The sequence below is a fragment of the Saccopteryx bilineata genome, chromosome 1 (assembly GCF_036850765.1).
Source record: "Saccopteryx bilineata isolate mSacBil1 chromosome 1, mSacBil1_pri_phased_curated, whole genome shotgun sequence".
NCBI classification, from domain to species: Eukaryota; Metazoa; Chordata; class Mammalia; order Chiroptera; family Emballonuridae; genus Saccopteryx; species Saccopteryx bilineata.
The window spans coordinates 198,254,499-198,276,566 of NC_089490.1; the positions used below are offsets into that span (position 1 = coordinate 198,254,499).

The 22,068-nt window shown below is 43.5% G+C and overlaps 1 protein-coding gene across 1 annotated transcript in view; it reads left to right on the forward strand.

Annotated features, from left to right (window-relative positions):
* SCLT1 (sodium channel and clathrin linker 1) overlaps positions 1–22,068 on the forward strand; it is a 98,512-nt gene that overhangs the window by 71,670 nt on the left and 4,774 nt on the right. Inside the window, exons 17-20 of the mRNA XM_066233206.1 lie at positions 488–680; positions 4,900–5,096; positions 18,166–18,244; positions 20,881–20,976. Coding sequence (XP_066089303.1) covers positions 488–680; positions 4,900–5,096; positions 18,166–18,244; positions 20,881–20,976 — 565 coding nt within the window. The remainder of the gene's footprint in view (positions 1–487; positions 681–4,899; positions 5,097–18,165; positions 18,245–20,880; positions 20,977–22,068) is intronic.

Consider the following 22,068-nt stretch of genomic DNA (forward strand, 5'->3'; position numbering starts at 1 on the left):
ATGATTAAATGAGAAGTTTATAGAAATATAAATTTATTAAAAACTGTTTCTAAGGCATATAATAGGAAAATATGAAGTAGATCTTGCTATATTTTAGTCACATGGTCAGCTAATGTCTTTTTATGGAGCTGATTGATGAAATAAAGGAGTTTTGATTATTACCTACTTCACCTTTCTTACCATGTCCCCTTGAAGTCCTCTTTACACAGTGGTTCTCAAGTTACTCAAAATTTGAATGAAGTTTTACATAGATTTTCTAGGGGAGTGGTAACAGTTTAATTTGTCTATTCTTTGTTAAGATTGCTAAGGTGAATGTATAATATTTTCCGGCGCAACAAAACAGGATGACACCACGCGGCTAAGTCTACAGTAAAGAGAAATGGCTCAGAACAAGGGAAACAAGACTCTCTACTCTAAAATTTAGACAGACTTCTTGATGTCCATTACAAATCATTAAGTGTCAGTTTCTTTTGTTTTTTTTAATCAGTTCCTCAGAAGAGATATCACGTTGCCAAGAAATGATTCAGAAACTTCAAAATGTCCTGGAGTCTGAGAGAGCGAGCTGTGCACTTGTCAGTGAACAGAGGCTAAAACTTCAGCAAGAAAATGAACAGTTAGAGAAAGAGATGGCGGATTTAAGAAAAATTGCTCTCGAAACTCAAAAAAAAGCCAAATTAAAGGTATTTTCAAGACTCGTCAGAATTATATATGTACTTGTGAAAATCAAAATAGAATATTTGGAGATCTAAGAAAACATTTTTAAGCCCCCCCTTTTTTTGCCTTCACTTCAGATAGCACTAAATCATAATCCAGACCATTAGCCAGCTTCTTCTGCATTGTAGAACTTGGCAAGCCAACTTGAAAATGATTGCTTTTCACTGTCCACATACAGAAAAGTTCTTTTCCAGCTACAGAGTACACTGATATTCCTGCCAACGCAATTTAAGCAATGTTAGCAAAACTGTAGATTAGATCACTTTAGACTGCCTCTCTTCTCCCTCTATAGTAGCCTCTCGAAAATTGAATTCTGAAACTATCAATAGCTGTGCAGAGGATGTACATCAGTGTGTTCTGAGAATCACTCATAGGTAGTCTAAAAATCCCATAGTAGGAAGAAGGCAAGGGACAAAGTCTCCTCTGGGGAAAAGCCCTCCCCTTGATTTCCCTCTCATGTGTCCCTTCTCTGTGCTCGCGTGCTCTGGCCAGAGAGACTTGATATTGTGCTAAGGGAGCATAAGTGTCACCGTCAACATGTTGCTTGATGTCACTTGTTCCTGTTCCATGAGACTTTTGTAAAAAGTGGCATTAACTTGTTATGATAAGGATCTGTGTCTTCTAGTTTCATAGCAAGGGTATGGGGTGCTAGTGCTTCACTCTGTGAAGTTCAAACAGTCCCACTGCAAACAAATTCATATTGACATATATTTGTTTATTTTAATTTTATTGACTTTTTTAGAAAAAGAGAGGAAGGGAGAGAGAGAAAAAGAGAAACATGAATTTGTTGCTCTACCTATTCATGCATTCATTGATTGAGTCATGTTTGTGCCCTGACCGGGGATCGGACCCTCAACCTTGGAGTATCGGGATGACGCTCTAACCAACTGAGCTACCCAGCCAGGGCTCAACATATATTTGTTGAATGCCTCCTATTAAAAGTATTAAACACACACACACACACAAAGTATTAAACACTATGGTTACTGATAACACCTTGAACTCTGAAAAAGAGAGCCTTATGTCTCATACAAAGAAGTTTGTGCTTTATGCTTCAGTCAGTGGGAAATCTTTGAACAACAAGGGAAGAATTGTACTACAAGATATCAAGACTTTATGTAAAGCTACAATAGTAAAATATATCATTGACATAAGAATAACCAACTTGATTAATCAGACAAAATAGAGTCCAGGAACAAACCAATTTTTCCTAATCACCTCATTTATAATAATAGCACCACTGCAGTACATTAGGGAAAGAAAATTACAATAAGTGATGCTAGGTCAGTTGGGTCCATATTTTAAAAACAAACCTTGACCTTTAATTTACAGCATACATGCAAATTAATTTGAGTTGCCTTGCGGACCTAAATGTAAAATACAAAACACTGGAGCTTCAAGGAGCAAAGCTTTGTGTCCTTGACTAAGAAAAAAATTTCTTAGAACACAAAAAGCAATAATCAGAATGCAAATATAAATGAGTTGGATTTCATTAAAATTAATAAATAGCATCAGAAGACATCAAGAGAAGGAACACTGGAAGTATAATACATACAAAACCAAAAATAAAAAGCGACTTGTATTTAGAATATAAACACTGTTACCAATTAATAAGGAATTAACAGACATCCCATTTCTGTAAATGGGTAAGGCTTAAATAGGCACTTTATGAAAGAACATATATGAAGAACTGTTCAGCTTCATTACTTATTAGGGAACTATAGTTAAAACTACCATGAAAGTACCACTCCACACCTACCAGAATGGATAAAATTTAAAAACTGACAATATCAAATGTTGACAAAATTGTAAAGCAACTGGAACTTTCACATGACCCTTTTGGGAGCGTGAACTTGTGCAGCCACCATTTGGCTGTATCTTTTAAAGCTGTACATATATGTGTACTCTGCCAGATAACTCTGGCTGCATACCCAACTGGTAGGAGTACTTATGACCTGTGCTGTGAAGGGCACAAAGGTGGAAGGGAGGGAGACAGCAAATGCCCTTTCCTGCCCAGCATTCTGAATTCCACCAATAGTGGGACCTTTGTTATGGGAGGCCCAGTGGTTGTGGCCCTCTGCCTCCCACTGTCACTGCAGACCTATCCAGCTTAACGATCAAAATTGAATCTGCAGGACCTGGGTTTGTAGAAAGACTAAATTTTGACACCCAAAAGCTAGCATTTGTTCAATTTACAGATGTGTTTTGACAACTTTACTATGTTTCCGGTCCTAAAGGTTAAACAAGAAGGACGTGGTCCCGTACCCTTAAATACTTATAATTGGCGTGGAGGTGGGTGCACCTTAAATATCCACTTGCAAACTCATAAATGCTTTCTAGGAAATGCATGGGGCACTGGGAGTGCTTATACAGGGCAGATGGTGAGAGAGTCACTCTGCGGAAGCAGTCATTGAGCTGAATTCTAAAAGTTGGATGCAAATAACTCAGATAAGCAGAAGGGGAGAGATGATTCCATGCAAAGGGAGCGTGTGATGAGACCAGGGAGAAGAGGGCATCAGCAGGAACGAAGGAGAAGCGGAACAGTCACAGACGCAAGCTTGAAGAAGTCAGCAGACACCAGGTTATCCTGAAGGATTCTAGAGCAAGGCTCATCACAAACAGATTTTCCAGGTGGCAATGGGGAATCAGCCTAGTAGGCAGAATTCTAAAACTATATAGATGGTTAGATCTGTTTTTAATATATATGCGAGAGAAACAGAAATCGACCACTCCACCTCAGACATTGGAACCACGGCTTCTCCAGGGGAAGTGGAGACCAAGGCAGGGGAGGGGGGCATGTTCAAATTTGCATTTTCAGAATACAAGAATTCAAAAATTAGGAAAATACCAGAGTCGAGGAACCTCGGGAGGCTTTCCCAGCAGTAACTCAATACAAAACTAAGAAATCTGTATTGTCTTTCCAGTGCCTGTGTTCATGAAGTCTTCAATTTCTACCCAGGTACACTACCTGAGAAAGCAAATGCACACGTCTCAGGAAGCAGGTTGCCTTTAGCAGGGGAGTCAGGATAGGCTGCTTACAGTTTTCTCCCATGAGCTGTGGACTGTGATGCTGTTGGGTTTCCTCTGGTGTTTTTTGAGTTGATAAAGTTGGGTCCCTTGTTCATTCTTTTAGTTTGGAAGTGGCCATATTGAAGCCATGCCAACTATGGCCATTTCTAAAGCACATTAAACTATCACAAGGTAGGTATTATTTATAATATTTCTTTAGTGTAGCAGGATAAAGACTTGCTGAGAGTACACCAAAAAGGTTGATCCAGTAACTGTTTCTCAGTTGCTTAGAGGGTGGTAATGGGTAGTTTCATTCTAGATGCACGCAAGGGAAGGAAGTTCATTACATAAGGCTTAATTCTCTCCCTGGATCCCAGTTGAGAAAACTTCTAGGGTAACCCAAGAGCATTTACTTGTATGTTCATTCTGCATTAAAGTGTTTTTCCTATAATGACATACATTACCTAGAAAAATACTGAACTTATCTCCATATGAGATTCTCAAAATCATTATTATGGTCTTTTTTCCCTAGAAAAACCTTTGTACTGTAACTGAAATGGTAAAGGAATTCCCATAATCTATAACACCCTTAGACTTCATAAGGCCCTTTGAAAGACCGTCTGAAATGTAGTATATCCATCAGAAATGACGGGAGGGCTCCAGAGCTGGTGCACACATCCGGGGCAGGGAGGCTCATAGCCCTGCAGCCACACCATGCCCTACGCATCTCCATCGGGCTGCTCTTGAGTGGTATCCTGTATAATAAACAAGTAGACATCTTTTTGAAGGGCTTGAGGAAAGACCGAACTCTCAGTGACTGAGAGCATGAACATTTCTGTGGACTATGGTAACCAAAGTAGAAGTCACCAATGAGAGCAGTTTGTTTTGACATAGTATACTTTTTTACCACTGCCGTTCTAAGGGGCTGGGGAGAGTTCTGCAGAAAGTCGTGGTCCACCGTAAGCCTGGTCTTACTTGAGTGTTTACCGTCACACAGGGTAAGCCTTCACATGTGACAAACACAAATTGTGAACTTAATTTTTATATGAATTGCTCATCCAAACATTTATGTGCTACAGCCAACACCGTGGATGATCCCTTTTGTGCGTATCGTTGGTCAGTACAGTCCTCAGAAGAGCAGGAAAGCGGAGACACCGTGTTTGCTTCCCTCCCTAGATCAGTACCATGGAGCAGGAACTTTCAGTGAAGGAACGCGGGTTTGAAGTGCAGCTGAGAGAGATGGAAGAGAGTACCCTCAGTGCCACTGCCGAACTGAGGCATCTCCTGACCACGCAGCAGAAGGCAGCCCACTGGTGGAGAGAGGAAACAAAGAAACTTACTGAAAGTGCCGAGCTGAGAGTCAGTAATCTGAAGTAAGTTCCCTGTTGATTGCTTGTTCATTTTACAGAAGAAATTAACCTCTAGTTTAAGGTTCCTGCCAGAATCTTTTTGTAAAAATGTGTATAGTTCTGGACCTTGTACTTATATTTTTTATTCAGCGTATATTTATTGAACTACTATGAGAAATATTCACCATTATAAACCAAAACCGATACTGTGTGTTTTTGTAGGTTTTAGGCATATGCCACAAAAGATGATTTTTGTTGGACAGGACAGTTTAGAATCTTAATGGTATTTGCATATAGATCTAGCATCATAATGTTCTATAATTGCAAGAGACTCTGTTTGGCCTGCAGAGCCTAAAATATTTGCTGCCTGGCCCTTTAAGGAAGTTTGCCGATTACTGCTCAGAAAGATCTTGAGCTCTTGTGCTGAATGAGACAGGCACCCTGGAGGGCTTTGAGCAGAATGGTACGACCAGACTGTACCCCAGACCGGAACCTGGGCTCCGGGGCTATAAATGCTTTCCATGGTATAGGATTCGGCGGCACGCCCGCGCTCTGCTGCTTTTCTCATTGCGAGCTTTCGTTCAACACCTGCTTCACAACTTGTTCTTGCGTTTTCACCTCTTTAATGCATTTGAAGTGTTGTAGAATATTTAATGGATTGATTAATCTGAATAAGCAATATCTCTTTAGTGGACCCAAATATGTTCTTTAAAGATATCCCACCTCAATGGGCGCAGTGAGTGACAATATATCTTGGTGAGAACCGGACTGTGGGTAACATCTATACAGAGTGTGCACGTGTCGCCCTGGCTGGCTCAGCGGTAGAATGTCGGCCTGGCATGTGGAAGTCCCGGGTTTGATTCCCAGCCATGGCACGTAGGAGAAGCGCCCATCTGCTTCTCCACCCTTCCCCCTCTTCTTCCTTTCTTGTCACTCTCTTCCCCTCGCGCAGCCAAGGCTCCATTGGAGCAAAGTTGGCCCGGACACTGAGGACGGCTCCATGGCTCTACCTCAGGCGCTAGAATGGCTCTGGTTACAATGGAGCAATGCCCCAGATGGACAGAGCATTGCCCCCTGGTGGGCATGCCGGGTGGATCCTGGTCTGGCACATGCGGGAGTCTGTCTGTAGGCTGCCCCGCTTCTCACTCCGGAAAAGTACAAAACAAACAAACAAAACAAAACAAAGTGTACATGTGTCTGGTCAGTTCTAGCATCCTGGAAGCTAAATCAATCATAGCTACAAAATAAATCAAAACTGTTATAGGAAATTAATTAACATCAGGGTCATTAGAATCAATGTTGTACTTATACACCATATTATTTTTAATTAAGAAACATTAGCAATTGATTTTACTCTTATTTCTTAACTAAAAATAGAAAAATATGCTGTCTACTCTTGTATTTTAACCGTGTTACCTTGAGGGAAACATAGTGAGGCCAGAGGCAGACAAGAGAGAAAATGTGGGAGTTTTACTGCTTCTGCCCACAGGGTGCCGGGGCTGAACACAGCCCAGAGCCCCAGCCCCCTCGGTGGTCAGGGCACAGTGGGCACGCGCCTGGATTGGAGTTTCCTTTGGGAAGGCATAGGGTCAGGGTCGGCTAATCGAATCATTTCCGCAGGCTCAGAGTCCCTGGCTGGCTGATAGCTGACGGAGGGCAGGTGTAGAGTGGCCCAGAGTGTGAGACCCCTGCAAGGCAGGTGGTCGAGAGTGAGTTTAATCAGCTGCTCAGGGACGGAAGCTGACCTGTCTCTGGCTGGGGCCTCCATTTGGATCACCTTGAAGCAACTACCAGTATAGCGTCCTAGATATGTGTCTGCAATGGGCCAGAAGTGCCTGCCTTTGACTTATTTGTATCCCAGTGTCGGAGTGGGAGATGAGAAAGTGTCGGTCTTATTGGCCGAGATCTTAAAAACATCTTGAAAAATGTAGCCGAAGTTGTAACTCTCCTCTGGCTTAGCAAGGGACCCAGGACGTCCCATTTTTCTCACTCAGCTTTCCCATCAGTCCTTATACTTTGATGACCAGCAACTATGAATCTACTCCGAGAAAGCTTTGGTTGTGTGGCAGATAATCTGCATCAAGTTTAAGAGAAAGGCAGTGCCACCCTTGTGTGGGTCCTGTTACATTTGATTTTTCTATAGCTCTCAGGAAAATAAAAATGAATAAATCACTCTAGTTTTACATTATTGTTGTATTAAAAATAACATGGAAATTAAAATTATATATATTAACCCTGCAATGGTAGGAGCTCATTGATATTTTACACACTTGCCGTCCTATATTAGTAAATGTAACTGAAAGGACACACATTCGTTTGGATTGAGGGATTAGTGCACCCTGAGAAGTTTTTAGCAGAATTGTTACATCTTGGCTCTCTAGCTCTTTATTTAGAATGACACTTTGCAAGTTAAAGTGCCACTACCTCAACTTGCAGATTTATAGAAGTATTTCCAGAAGTAAAAGCAGATACCTGAAGTCTCACTTTAACTTATATAACAAATATCTGAGCAACAACTCTTTTCTAAACATTCTGCCAAACGCTAGAAACACAAAGATGCAAGTAAGGTGAGGTCTTGCCCTTACGTTTTCTATATCATTACCCTTTTGATTTCTCTTCTCCTGATAGCACTCATCACTAAAGGAACTGCATTTTATATATCTTTACTTTACTTACACTTTTTTTTTTTCCTGCAAGAGACTATCAGCTCCATAAAGTAACTTGTCTCTTGTGTTCTCCACAGGGGCCTTTGTCCCTAGACCCTAAAGAAGGCCCAGCCATAGTACATACTCAGAAAACGGTAGTTGAATGAATTAGTGAGTGAACGAAAAAGCTAGTGAATGTATCAATTATTGTTTCTTTTCTAGGTCATACTCCCCTTTCATCTTTTGATTCTTTCTGAAGAATTTCAGTTTGGGACATGCATTTGAATGTGTGAAAGCTGAGAAAGTATACTGCACCCCACTATTTAAGAGACTACATCACTAAGAGACTTGACTCCTTAAGAAACTTAGCCTTAGGGTGAAACTTGTTTCTCATCTTACAGACTTTTCAAATCCTCAGTTTTAGTTTTTACCCTGATCTTATCTCTTCAAGTTCATATGAACACTGGTTGTTATGACTGCTTTTCCTGCTGCCATTCTAGTTCAGTGTAACAGCTTTTAACAAACCCATCATAACTACATAGGGAAGGAACCCTTCTTTGAATGCTTTTATTGAGTACAGGAGAGAAGGAGCCTAAGTTTTCCAGCTGTCACCTCTCCTGCGCAGGTGACACCCTGGTCTTTGTTCTGGGTGTTAGAACACTATTTTTATTAAATATTAAAAGCTCCATGTTCCATGGCAGTTTTGGTAGGTTGAGCAGAGTGAAAAAGATTAGTTAAAACTAAATTGAACACAAGACAGGAAAACAGTAAAATTGGAAAGACTGTTCATGATAATATGGCATTTCAAATCAATGGTGAAAAGATGATGTTTTAACTCATTTAGAATATTTTTCTTTCGCATATATAAAATAAATGTCAAGTGGACTAAAGAGTTAAAGAAAAAAAAGAAGGTATTAAAAGCAATGACTGTATTTATCTATTTTTATTATTTTGGGACAAAGAAGTTTTCCTAATCAAAACACAAAACTCAGAATCTAAAAAAGAAAAATACTGATTGATTTAAGTAAAAAAATAAATAAATAAAATTCTTTATGAAGATACCAAAGATAAAAGACAAATGACAAAACTCCAAGTATTTGTATGAAAAATTGGGCAAGAACACAATAATTAAGCAAAAGCTTGACAACCAAATGGAGGGAAACCGTGCCTGACCTGGTAGCTCACAGAAGCAGAAATACAAAAGCTCTGGTGAACCTATCTCACCAGGTTCAGCCACGCTACTCACTAAAGAGACGGAAATTTAGACAGTAATTTCACCCAGCAAGTTGGCAGAAATGTGCAGGCTGATAACACACAGTGCCCGCCAGCAGCATGTGGAGAAGTCGGTGGGGAAATTGGTGGGGACAGGCCGTCCTTGTGGGAAGGACGATCTGACAAGACTCGAACTGTGCAGACTCTCCACAGCTGCAGGTGCAGGAATCCGTCCCCCAGAAACACCTGCGTGAGTGTCAGCAGTGCAGTCACACACCTGCTCTCGCTGTCAGCCAGGCCCTGCATGCCTTTACACAGGGCTCTTAACACCCCCCACTCGGGTGTCTCTGCCACAAGTGGTTCCCCCCGCTCTCCCCACTTTCTATATACTGCTGTCAGAATTATCTTTCTAAAAAGCAGCCCCAATCCTGGCCCACCACCGCACTGGCTCCTGTTTCGTTGCTGCCTGCATGTTTTTCACAATCTTTCCTTCACCTTATTTATCGTCAGTGACCTGCCTCCCTCCACCTATCCTCATGTCCCTGTGTCCCAGCCACACTGCACAGCCCGCCCTCCTCCTCCCCCCAGCAAACCCTGCGTGCTCGGCCAGCCCGCCAGCCCCTTGTCTGCCCTCCACCCGCTCATCACATTCTTACTGAAAGGTCTGGCTCGTTTAAGTGCCGAGGACACAGCAAAGTACCCCCGTCCCCTCGTTTCTCTGAAGATACTATACAGGCAAATGGAAACGATCAAATCAATAAATATCCATGTTGAAAGTCAGATCATAAGTACTACGGAGAAAATCAAAATAAGCCAGTGTGAGGGTGAATGGGTGGGTGGGCACCTGAGACTGGGAAACAAGGAGGACCCTGTGAGGAAACTCATCTTACTGTGGGGTCTGATGACACAGAAGATCCTGTCGTGTAAACACCAGGAGAGAGCACTTCAAGTAGAGAGCGTGGCTATGGGAAGATGGAGGTTGGGGGTGGGGGGACCCTGCTATGTCTGTGGGAAAAGAACCAGCATGCAGAGTGAAGGCGGGAGGAGCAGACCTAGGCCGTGCATCCCATCGGGTAATAACAGCCACTGCAACACGCAGACTCTGAAATCCCAGGGGCTGGGCACAGAAAAGGCTTCTTTCTTGCTCACATTACAGGTCTAAGGCAGTCCGGCAGGAAGGCTCTCAGGGGAGGTCGTCCCACCTGGGAGGTGTGGTGTTCTGAGCTCACTGAACCACGGGGCGGGGGGGGGGGGGGGGGTGCTGGCTCTTAACTCAATCAGCTTTGAAGTCATTGCATCACTTCTTTCTGCCTTCTCTGGCCAAACTGACCCAGCCGCAGAGGAGTCTGGGAAATGCCCATGGAGCACATGGGACGGTGGTGACCACCATCTCTGCTGAAGACCGGGCTTGACCTTTAGGTTCCAGAGTTTTAGGTGTGAATGAAGGCCACTGGGCCGTTTTGAAAGAAATCACCTGATTAGACCTTTTTTAAAAAATAAACATCCCTCAGGATACTGGGTAGAAAAAAGAAGTTTAGAAAAAACTGGGAAAGGCTTTAGAAGGCTACTGCAAGAGTCTGGTTAAGAGATGACGGTGGCTTAGACTGAGAAAAAAGGAAGGTGGATTAGTTGGGACCGCCCCCCTTTTTAAAGGCAATAGAAGGTGTTGATGGGTTCGTCGTAGAATATGAAGGAAAGAGAGGAATCCAGGACGATTCTAGGAGTAGTCTGTACATGGGATTTCTTTCTAGGGCTGTCTTTTCCCAGCTCCCCAAACTGAAAACACGTTCTTCCTTCCAGACCCGTCTCCTGCATCCTCCTTTTCGGTAAGGTATTCCTTAGTTCCCATGCCGACGGAGGGTTTCCTGAGCCCGCACCGCCACTCCGCTGTGCTTCTCCCTCTTTATGGCACCAGCTGGACTGTGGTGTGACTGTCCTTCATGGGCCGCTCTTCCACAGGAGCAGGACCTCACACCTTGCCAGGCACCCACGTGTGTAATGAAACTGGACTGAATGAGTGAATAGACAATATGTCACATTCTCTTCCCTTGTCCAAAATGATACGTGTCTATGCAGCCACACAGCATCAGAGCCCAAGGCCTTCTCCTCAGTCTCTGAAACATGCCTCTTGGCTGTATAGCTCTGTAACGTTTGGCTGCCATACTGCTTTTTTTTTTAAGTTTTTTTGTTTGTTTGTTTGTTTGTTTAATTAACAGGATGAGAGGCAGCTGCAGGTACTGACAGATTACAAAATGTGTAATTACTCAAAGTAACTGAAGCATATTATAGTATGATTCAACAGGGAAAAAAACCCATCTGGCACACGCTATGTTAATTTGTCATCGCAAAGAGTTTTGGAGGAAGCGCTTGCCACAGCTGGCATGCCGTCCCCCTGAAACAAACACTGCACCTCTGTTTGTCAGGCCCGAGTCCAGCGCAGGGCAGAGCCTTCTGTGACTTACTCCTTGAGACATCACTAAGGGATTCCAGGCGGCAAGGGAATTTTCCCTTCCGCTGTATCGGCCAGAACATTGATGGCTGTTGCTCACCTTCCGTTCTGCCTCAGTAGTAACAGAATGATGTAAGCAATTCAAGTCATTCGTTATAAAGCCTAAGATAAGTGGCCCAAATTACACCCTCTTATCCCATGTCTTAAGGAATCATAACTTCTTTTAGGAGAAGTATTTGTGGTATTTTCAAAGAAATTCCTGCATGGTAGGGTAAAAACACTGCTCTTAACCTTCTAACCGTACCTCTTCAGTTGTACACGCCAGCGATACTGAGAATGCGTTTAGAACGGAAATTCTCTCGGCTAGGGTTAGGGTACCCATTTCTATGACAGACAAGAGGGAAAGGACTAATTGTTATTACAAAACAGCTTCTAGCGCTGGCCTTTTAAAAATATTAAAATAGTTCTCTGCTGAACGTTTCTAGAGGTACCTGTAAGGCCGGTGGCCGAGGCCAGGCGGGCCCACGCTGGAGTCGGGCAGACGGGAGACGAACTGTGAAGCCAGAACGCAGTGGGCCGCTCCCGTCTAGTAAAGTCCCCCAACGCCAGGAGGGCACACAGGCAGGGAAACCGCTTCTCACGGCTGCAGGTGAACGCACAGCAAGATGGCCCCTCGCGGTGGCGGGCAGGCAATCCGCCATCCACCCTGAGCACAAGCACCCGTAGCCCCTCAGAGGCTAGGCACACGCAGCGCCGCCACGTGCTCACACAGTAATCGTGCCAGGTGCCAGCAAGCAGGCCTAACACGGGCGGTCTTCCCTGCAGCACCTCAGAATCAGTCTACTCAAAACTGAGCCCTTCGCTCCACACGCGCACTGCGTCCTGTACTTCCCTTCCCACGAGCAGCACTGTCTGCCCAGTGGCTCAAGCAGGACTCCACAAGTTGTCCTGAACGCCTTCTCCTTAAACCCCTGTCACGACCTACTGCTCCTGTCCTCTCCCCCACCCCAACTATCTCCTGAATCTGTCCATTTCTTTCAAGGTTCAGGCTGTCAACATTGCTCACCTAGATGGCTGCCGCCCCCCGACTAGCTATGGTCGTTGTGATGCAGGAGGCCAAGGCCGGGCAGGTGCACACTGGGTTCGGGCAGACGGTAGAGGAACTGTGGAGCCGGACCACATTGGGCTATCCTGTTTATTGGAGGCTCGCAGAGATGGGTGAGAGAATAAACAAAGGAAAACCACTCTAGCCGTGGAGGGCGAGGGACCGGGAACACAGCCTCTCACGGTGGCGGCTGAGGGACTCAGGGAACTGCCCCTTGCTGTGGCAGGAGAGCCGTCTGGGAGATGCCTCTGAGGGAAAGCACCGTAGCTCTTTATAGAGATGCACGCACTAATCTTGCAAAGTGCTTGCAGCAGGGAAACCAGTGAGCAGGCCCAATCACGCCAGTTTTCCCAGCAGTTGCAGATAGATTCTTCCTGTTTTTCCTGCTGTAATCAATAAAATGTTCTGATACTCAAATCTAATCATGTCACCTCTTTTATTAAAACACCTGAGGCCCTGGCCTGGTGGCTAAGTGGATAAAGCGTCAACCCAGCACACTGAGGTCACAAGTTTGACCCCTCCGTCAGGCACAGACAAGAGCAATGTAATGAGTGCACAACTAAATAGAATAATGAAGTGGAACAGTGAGCTGATGCTTCTCTCTCCCTCTCTCTCTCTCTCTCTCTCTCTCACTCTCCCACTCTCTTCTCTCTCTCTCTCTCTCTCTCTCTCTCTCTCTCTCTCATATAAATGGGAAACTTTTAAGAAAAATGCAGGCATCTCCCTATAGTACTAAGGTTAAAGTCTCCATTTCCTGTGAGGACATGGACGGCACTTTGCAGTCTGTATTTCCTCGTGTCCTCAGCCCTCCCTCTCTCCCCCCTCTCCCCCCTTCTGGTGACTGCCGCATTCCCACAGACCGCCTCTCAGCTTTCTAGACTGGTTATTCTTCCTTAGTTCCTGGCCTCCCCACGGAGACCTGATTGTAGCACTCTTCTTCTCACCCTGCGTTTGTTACCTAACTTCTGTTTCTCTTTCATACTTTGGCTTAGAAGCCTACTTCCTCTGGACAGACAGCTCCAGTCCCCTACTCCTCCATATGTGCTCCCCTGGCCCTGGGGACTTTTCATAGCATTTGCTACCCATAGTACAAACCCAGTAGCTTCTCACTATTTCTGATATTCCTCAGTTTCACTATGGCAGTGGCTGGATCTCCCCCTCCCCAATCTCACTAGTACCAACATAGTATATAAAGGACAGAACTTCTTGTTAAATCAAATACAGCAGATGAGCCTGACCAGGCAGTGGCACAGTGGATAGAGCATTGGACTGGGACATGGAGGACCCAGGTTCAAAATCCCGAGGTGGCCAGCTTGAGCCCAAGGTCGCTGGCTTGAGCAAGGGGTCACTCGGTCTGCTGTAGCCCCCCAGTCAAGGCACATATGAGAAACCAATCAATGAACAACTAAGGTACCGCAATTAAAAATTGATGCTTCTCATCTCTCTCCCTTCCTGCCTGCCTGTCCCTATCTGTCCCTCTCTCTGTCTCTGTCACACACACACACACACACACACACACACAAATAGCTGAGGCAAAGGGGGGTGGTCTAAGGTAATACCTAAGCTTTGGAGTGGAGTATCTGGGTAGATGGCAGTGACATTCACTAGGAAGGGTTAGGTAAGTAGATACGTAGGTTCCACTTTGGACAGGTTGCAGGAGAGGTGCTCATTAATGTCCTTTCACCCTGGACCTGGACTCCCTGAGGTCCCACAGTGGACTGTGCAGAGCGGAGGGGAGGCAGCTGGGATGCCAGGAGTGCGGTTGTGTGAAGCCGGGCTGCCTGCACCAGCCTGTGTTGCAGCTAACTGAACGAGACCTCTCAGTGCGCTGCCTTTTTCAGTGGTCAGGTCTTCTGAAGCCATACAAAACCTTAACATTACAATCTTCGTGACCACCGACCATTTTGCCACGTACTTAACATTAAATATTTTTTTTCCAGATAATCTTTTTGCCTTTTAGATCTTGATATTTTACGATGCCACAGATATGCTTTATTAGTATCTCTTGTAATCGACAGAACTTAAGGTGAGGGGCACCGTGACCTAGTTGAGAGAACATTTTGATTAAGAGACTGATACGAACCCTATTTTTTTTTTTTTTTTCATTTTTCTGAAGCTGGAAACAGGGAGAGACAGTCAGACAGACTCCCGCATGCGCCCGACCGGGATCCACCCGGCACGCCCACCAGGGGCGGTGCTGAACCCTATTTTTTCATTCAGTCACTTGATGACATTAGAAACATTAAATGACTTCTCTGAGTCTTAACTCCTCTATTTATGGGGTAAGAATAATAACTACTTTGTAACCGTGAAGTAACAGTAAGGTCCAGTGGCAAAGTTAAGGTGCAGTAGAGAACCCTCTTAGCTAATGTCCATCATCATCTAAGCACACTAACCAGTGAACGAAGTGTCTGTGTCCAGCATGCTGGCCATGCTCAGGCCTTCCCCAGGCCGTGACACATCAGCTGTGGTCACTCTAGTGTCACCTGTCATTTGCATTACAAGTGTCAGCATGCTTGTTTCCCAACCAGGTTATTCCGGTCGTTTTTATTTTGAAAATATGCCGTTTAGTTAAATAGACCAGTATATATGCGTACAAGAAGAGATGGTTATTGTTTATTTAAAAACTAACTGTCTGCTTTGGGGAATTTGCTATTGCTGTAGGTTTGGACAAAGTATTTCTAAAAGAACAGGGGGAATCTTGCCTTAGGTTCTCACCCTTCACCTACTTGCATCTCGAATTGAAGAATTTGATGATTTAAAACCAATCTTGTTTACTAAAGCATTTCATGTATTCTTAATAGATACAATATACATTACTTTGTTATTTTTAAAATTTTATCTAGAAGATAGCAAATCAGTTATATTTTACAACCATATTTCCAAATTATATTTGTAGGCATGACATGGATTGTTTTAATCATGTACACATCAATTATGTAAGTGAACTAAAAATACTTAGGACGCTGATAGGCTGATTTTTAAGGAATTCCTCATTCTTACATACTTACATTAAAACTGGTAGAAGGTAATTTCACCTTACATCTTATCATATAATATGCCAGAACTTATAGAGAAATTGGGCAGTTTCACCTAAATTCTTTAATGAGTGTAAAGCACTCTTTAAATACCATCATATCATAGAGAAACTGGAAATATCATCTGTTGCCATACCTTCTGGCCAGCTGCACTTAAATCATTCCTGATAGGTAAGAATGTTTCTGTTTTTAAAGATTACCACTGGAGAGATTATGTGGCTTTATTTGGCAAGTGTTTCAGCTGTAATAGCACTGTGAACCTTTCCGGAGAGTGGGGTTTAATGCTTTTCCCAGATCACTAATGATACTGGGAACACTCAGAGATGTTCTCTCATGAAGGGAAATTTTCTCATAGATCACAGAGTTGGACCATCCTCCTGGGTCTTCCCTGGGCCCCCCACCCCGGACCCCCTCCTCCCCGTGAGACGTCCTGACAGAGGAGGAGCAGCAGAGCAGCTGCAGAGCACTGACAGGCCAAAGCCCGCCCCCCGGCCCTGCACACCCCCTACAACTCCACTCAGAAAGAATTGAGGGGAGGACATGTTCAACTGAAAAATAACTGTTTCCTAGCTGCTTCAAATCCTTTGTTGAAAGAAGCAGAATCTAAATAAATCTAAAGAAGTCAAAGTATCGTATTTCCCCATGTATAAGACACACCTTAATTTTGGGGCCTGAAATTTGAAAAAAAAAATGTGTTACATAAAGTGATTGAACTCAAATTTTATTCATCATAAAATTCATACAACTCCTCATCACTGTCAAAACTCCCCTCTATTAGCTTGTCCTCATCCGTGTCTGATGATGAATCACTGTCTTCATAGATTGCCTCGTCCTCAGTTCCATCTGTGGCATTTGAAATGCCACAACCACTGTGTAAGACGCACCCAGTTTTTAGACCCCAAATTTCTTGGTAAAGGGTGCATCTTATGCATGGAGAAATACAGTAATCTTGACCTAGAATATGTTGTGTGGTAGATTCCTCAGGAAGTGTGGAGCATGTGAGGTCTGTCGCAGCGGCAGCCCGTGCTCACTGGCACACGCCTGCCCCTGGCCCAGAGAGCGCCAGTAAATGTAGAATTGACTCGTGAACACCATGGTTTGTTCCCGCCTTCATATTTATAACAGATTGCTTCCTGATTTAGTACTAAGTGTCCTGTATTTTGAGAGACCAAGGGTATATTTTAGCTGTTTGTATAGCTCCTTTGGGGGAAAAAAAGAAATTAAAGCTGAAGTTGTTTTGGAAGTATTAATGTGTTGATTTTTTTTTTTAGAAGCAGAAGGTCAGAGGATAAAAATCAGTCCTGGTTGAGTATCTTAATACTCAGAAATCTAGTCGATCTTTTTTAAAGTTATTTCTAAAACTATATTGTATCCACTTCCAACCTGGGACTGTTGAAATTGTCTTTGGCCAAAGCAATATAATGCATATATACTGAATAGGAAGGAAGAGTTCTGTGCATTAAGAAAATTCATACTAATAAAGCATAAAGGATATGAATGCATAAAACACAGCACATAGTCAGGCAGAACAAACCCCAGTCCTGACTGTACTACACGAACATGATCACAGAGTGGTTAACGTGGCCCTCGCTTACTCCACGCCACACCCTGCACTGAAGCACTATGTGTGAATGTGCAGGTGCACACGATGACTGGGAATCACAGTAGCTTCAAGTTTGTACTAACAAATGCTGTGTCTGTTTAATACAGATAGACTTTTATTTTAATGCCCAATAAGACTCAAGATTGAAGATACAAGGGCACTTTTAATACATATACATTGTTTTTAATACACATATAAATATATTTTGATATAAGTACCTGTATATATAAAATATATTTAATACATATATATGTAAGTACGTTGGGGCTTCCTGTGGTAAAATATAATATATACCATTTTAAGCATTTTAAAATTGTGATAAAATATACAAAATACTACATTTATCAGCTTAACCATTTGTTTTTTCATTTTTCCGAAGCTGGAAACAGGGAGGCAGTCAGACAGACTCCCGCATGCGCCCGACCAGGATTCACCCAGCATGCCCACCAGGGGGCAATGCTCTGCCCCTTGGGGCGTCGCTCTGTTGCATCCAGAGCCATTCTAGCGCCTGAGGCATAGGCCACAGAGCCATCCTCAGCGCCCGGGCCATCTTTGCTCCAATGGAGCCTAGGCTGCAGGAGGGGAAGAGAGAGACTGAGAGGAAGGAGAGGGAAAGGAGTGGAGAAGCAGATGGGCGCTTCTCCTGTGTGCCCTGGCCGGGAATCGAACCCGAGACTCCTGCACGCCAGGCCGACGCTCTACCACTGAGCCAACCGGCCAGGGCCCAGCTTAACCATTTTTAAATGTTACAGTTCAATAGTATTAAGTGTATTCATGTTGCTGTACAACGAGTTTCCAGACTTTGTGTGCATTTTATAAAGAAAAGAATGAGTGAGTTCTTTAGATGTGGTGGTCAGTTCATAAGAAACTTTATTTTGCACACAGATGATATTTTTGTTCAAAACATGAACATATATCTGTTTTCTTCATTTTTTTAAACAATGGCTTTCTCTCTCTCTCCCTACCTGTGCCCCCTTCCTCCATCCATCCTCCCTCCTTCCCTCCCTCCCTCTCTTGTTCCCTCGATCCCTCGATTAATAGGAGTGAGCTGAGTCGACAGAAACTTCATACCCAAGAGCTGCTTTCTCAGCTGGAAATGGCAAATGAAAAGGTACTTGAGGTAAGATCATGACTCTCCCGGGAAGTCCTTCTGCTGCAGCTTGATACACACGTTAGAGAATTCTACTTGAGCCAAGTCCAAATTAATTATCCACTTGGAAATGACTGTATAGATGTATTTCTTGTAAAAAATCATCCACAACCCTGAAAGTCCACGCAGAGTATCGTGTGAACGAAAGCTTTGAGAGCCAGTGACTCGCCATGTGTAAATGACAGAAGGTGGAGCATGTGCAGGGTGACCTGTGAGCACCGCAGAGACTGTTAGGGTCCTCCTGATGTCGCAGTGTGTCCAAGGTTATTTTTGACCTGTTCCTTTTGTTAGTTTTCATCCATCAGAAGAGACACACAGAAAATACTCTGGCCTACTAGAATATATTAAAATACTCCTTTATGTTACTTTAGAGCTAAATGTAGCAAGAATTCGTTTTTTCCTTTGAAGTTTTAAAAAGGTAATGTCTAGATCATGAGTAGAGCATTTTAGAACTCTAGTTCTCTTGAAGTTCTAACTTCGAATGTATTTGTTGGAATTCCTTTAATAGGCCGTATGGTCCCTATGGTCCCTTCTCTTTGTGGCCCTCTTCCAGCCACAGTGAAATCATTCTTCTTTTTCTATTTTAGCAAGAGGGAGTGTGTGTGTGTGTGTGTGTGTGTGTGTGTGTGTGTGTGTGTGTGTTGTGTGTGTGTTGTGTGTGTGTGGGGGGGGGAGAACGTTGATCTGACCCTCTATGTGCCCTGACCGGGGATCAAACTGGCAACCTCTATATTTTGGGCCGATGCTCTTATCAACCACGCTATCTGGCCAGGGCTGAAGTTATTATTCTTAAGTTTTGTAGCATTTTAAATTGATATGAACCACTTAGAAAACAAACACTAGCCATTAAAGTACTCTTTGGTGTAGCTCCCAAAACTTCCAGGAATCTGTTCTAAGGAAATCATTTAAAATATGAAAAAAATTAAAGGAAGATATTCAACAAAGTAATGTTAATAATATTGGAAGATCAGAAGCAACCACAATGATCGGCTGAAAAGGAATCGTCACCTGTATATTATGATATATGTCATCTGACTTCATTGGAGCCACATAGAAAACTAAACATTGAATAGTCTGTGACTATGAAAATGACTATTATAGAAGGGAGCATTTTTCCCACAAGTCTTCTCCAGAGTTAACAATGTGCCTCTTAAATTTAAGGCTACATATTTAAACAACTTGGTAAATTGGAACAGCCAATATAGTTCTCTCCATAAAATTTAACTTTTGGGCATAATAATAAGCTTATTTTAACAGGATACTGTTATTTCAATTTTAAATCACTAGACACGGCATTTCCTGCAATCACTTATAATTAGGACATGGAAACTGGAGTTCTTCATAGAAAGTGCGTTTTTCTTGCTAGTCCTGATGAGGCCGATTATTCACTCCATTCCCACACGTGCCAGAAAAAAATGGATAACAATTCCAGTTGTACAAAAACTTTTTGTTCAGGTGAATGAGTATGAGGAGGGCTGATAAATTTTTTAATTGAAGGCTTCTTTGAACTGTCTGCATGACAGTCGCTCATGACAGATTTATATCCCTGATGCCTGTGTGGTTCCCTGAGCCGCTCTGACAGTACTGTGGGCTGGTTGGTTCAAACAACAGAAATGTATTATCTCCCAGCAGTTCAGGAGGTCAGAGGCTATAAATCAAGAAGATGGCAGGTTGGCTCCTCCTGGGGCCCAGGAGACTTGGTCCCATGGCCCCTCCCCCAGCTCCCGGCGGCCTCAGCATCCCCGGCTTGTACACGTGTTCTCCGTGTCTTCACGCGGTCTTCCCTTCGTATGTGTCTGTCCCGGTCCGGATTCCCCCTTGTTATGAAGATAGTCACATTGATTTAGAGCCAAGCCAATAATATCATCATTAGCAAAAACCCTGTTTTCAAATAAGGTCACATTTGTAGGTATGAGGGGACTAGGACTTAAATATCTTTTTTTAAGGGACATAATCCAACCTTGTCTGCTGACCCTAATGCCCTCAGCACACAGCTGTACAGGGAACATGTAGAAACAGTTCTTTGCCTTTTAAAGAATACCTTTAGCATGTAAATCGTGTAAGACACGTCTAACTGTAAGAAAAACAGGATTTCTAGAATGAAGGTTTTCTTTTTTCTTTTTGAGCTTTGATGATGACAATGCCCCAGCATCCCTCGAAGCTGGTCTAGCCCCTGGCTCCCAGGGCACCAACGGGCAGCAACGGCAGCGCCTGGGGACGTGGTAGAGGGCAGGTGCTCGGGCTGGGAGGAACTCCAGTGGGGAGACCGGCAGTCTGCGTCCTCACACTCCTGCATTTGGAGCACAGAGCCCGCAGCCTTCAGTCAACAGATCCAAAATTGACAGTCTTTTCTTTGACATCCATTCATGTTACTTTGTATTCAGTTAGCTTTCTTGTTGGCACGTGGGAGTAAAAGCACTTTGGTGAGAATGTAAGACCAGCTCTGATGTTCATCTGCTGGAAACAGTGTGAATCGAGGGATGTGTTATCTTGGCATTTTGTAAGTGGTGAGACGATGTCCCGATTTTCTCACTGACTGTTCCACAGAACATTTCCATGGCACACGCAGGTTTCTAACCTGTATGTTTTGTGTTTACCCTTAACAGGGTGAGAGGTTAATTCAAGGCCACCAAGAAAAAGCCAGCCAACTGCAGTGGCGTCTGAACCAGGCGGAGCAGAGAGCCGCATCTGCCTCCCAGCAGGTAGGGAGCTTCCCCGTGTGGCTGTGCTGCGGCCGCGGCATGCTCAGAGCTCAGCTGAGCACCTCAGACATCCCCAGAGAGCTAGCCCCTTTCTTTTCACTTGACCAAACTATTGAAAATTAGTCTGTTGAATATCTGCAGTTGGAAAAGTAAACTTGACAAACAGAAACAAGCATCAGTCTCCTCCAGTTGACCCTACATCTAGAACTGAACTGTCCACCGATAGCCACTAGCCACCAGCAGCTATTTAAGTTAATTAAAATTAAATAAAATTAAGCATTGAAATCCTCAGTCACACCAGCAGATTTCAAGTGCTCAGTCACTGTATGTGGCTCCAGCTGTCACATCAGGCAGCGCAGACGTGAAGGACCTGTCCTCACAGGAAGTTCTCTGGGGCAGCCCTGCACTGTGGTTCCATTATGTACGATGGGCAGTCATTCACGGACAGCTTGGGAATTTGGTAACGTGGCTCCAAATGTACTATTTCAGATGGCACTTGGTTTGCATTGTAGTGTTTAAATGGAAAAAAAAATCACTCTGCGCATAGGTTGGCTTCATTCATTTCATGCACATTTGGATGACTAATAAATCTAAAATATGGCATAAAGTTGTCTGCTGGGAAATAGAGTTAGAAAATGCAAAGCATCAATGCAGTGATAAGGGGTAATTACTCATAATACACACAAATCATAATGAAATGGTACGATCGTTCTAAATAAGGAGCAACAGTCTCTCCTACTGGGAACAAAATGAGACCAGTTCAGTGAATATAAGATAGGCAGGAGACAGACAACAGACAGGCAGACAGGTAGATAGATAGGTAGGTATAGACAGGCAGGCAAAAACAAGTCAAGGTAGTAGATTATTAATTATATTTGGTTATAAGTGCACTGTTTTAATTAACATCAATGTTATTCTTAGATCTTACAGCATTTTTTACATATTACAGCAACTCTAAATACTGAATTCAGTTTATGTTTGTGATGCTTACAGATATTTTTCAAAATCTACCTCTTGTATGAACATGCTGCAGCACTTAAACCCAGTAATGATTTGTCCTCTGTTCCTCTCCCTGTCGGAAGTAATCATGGC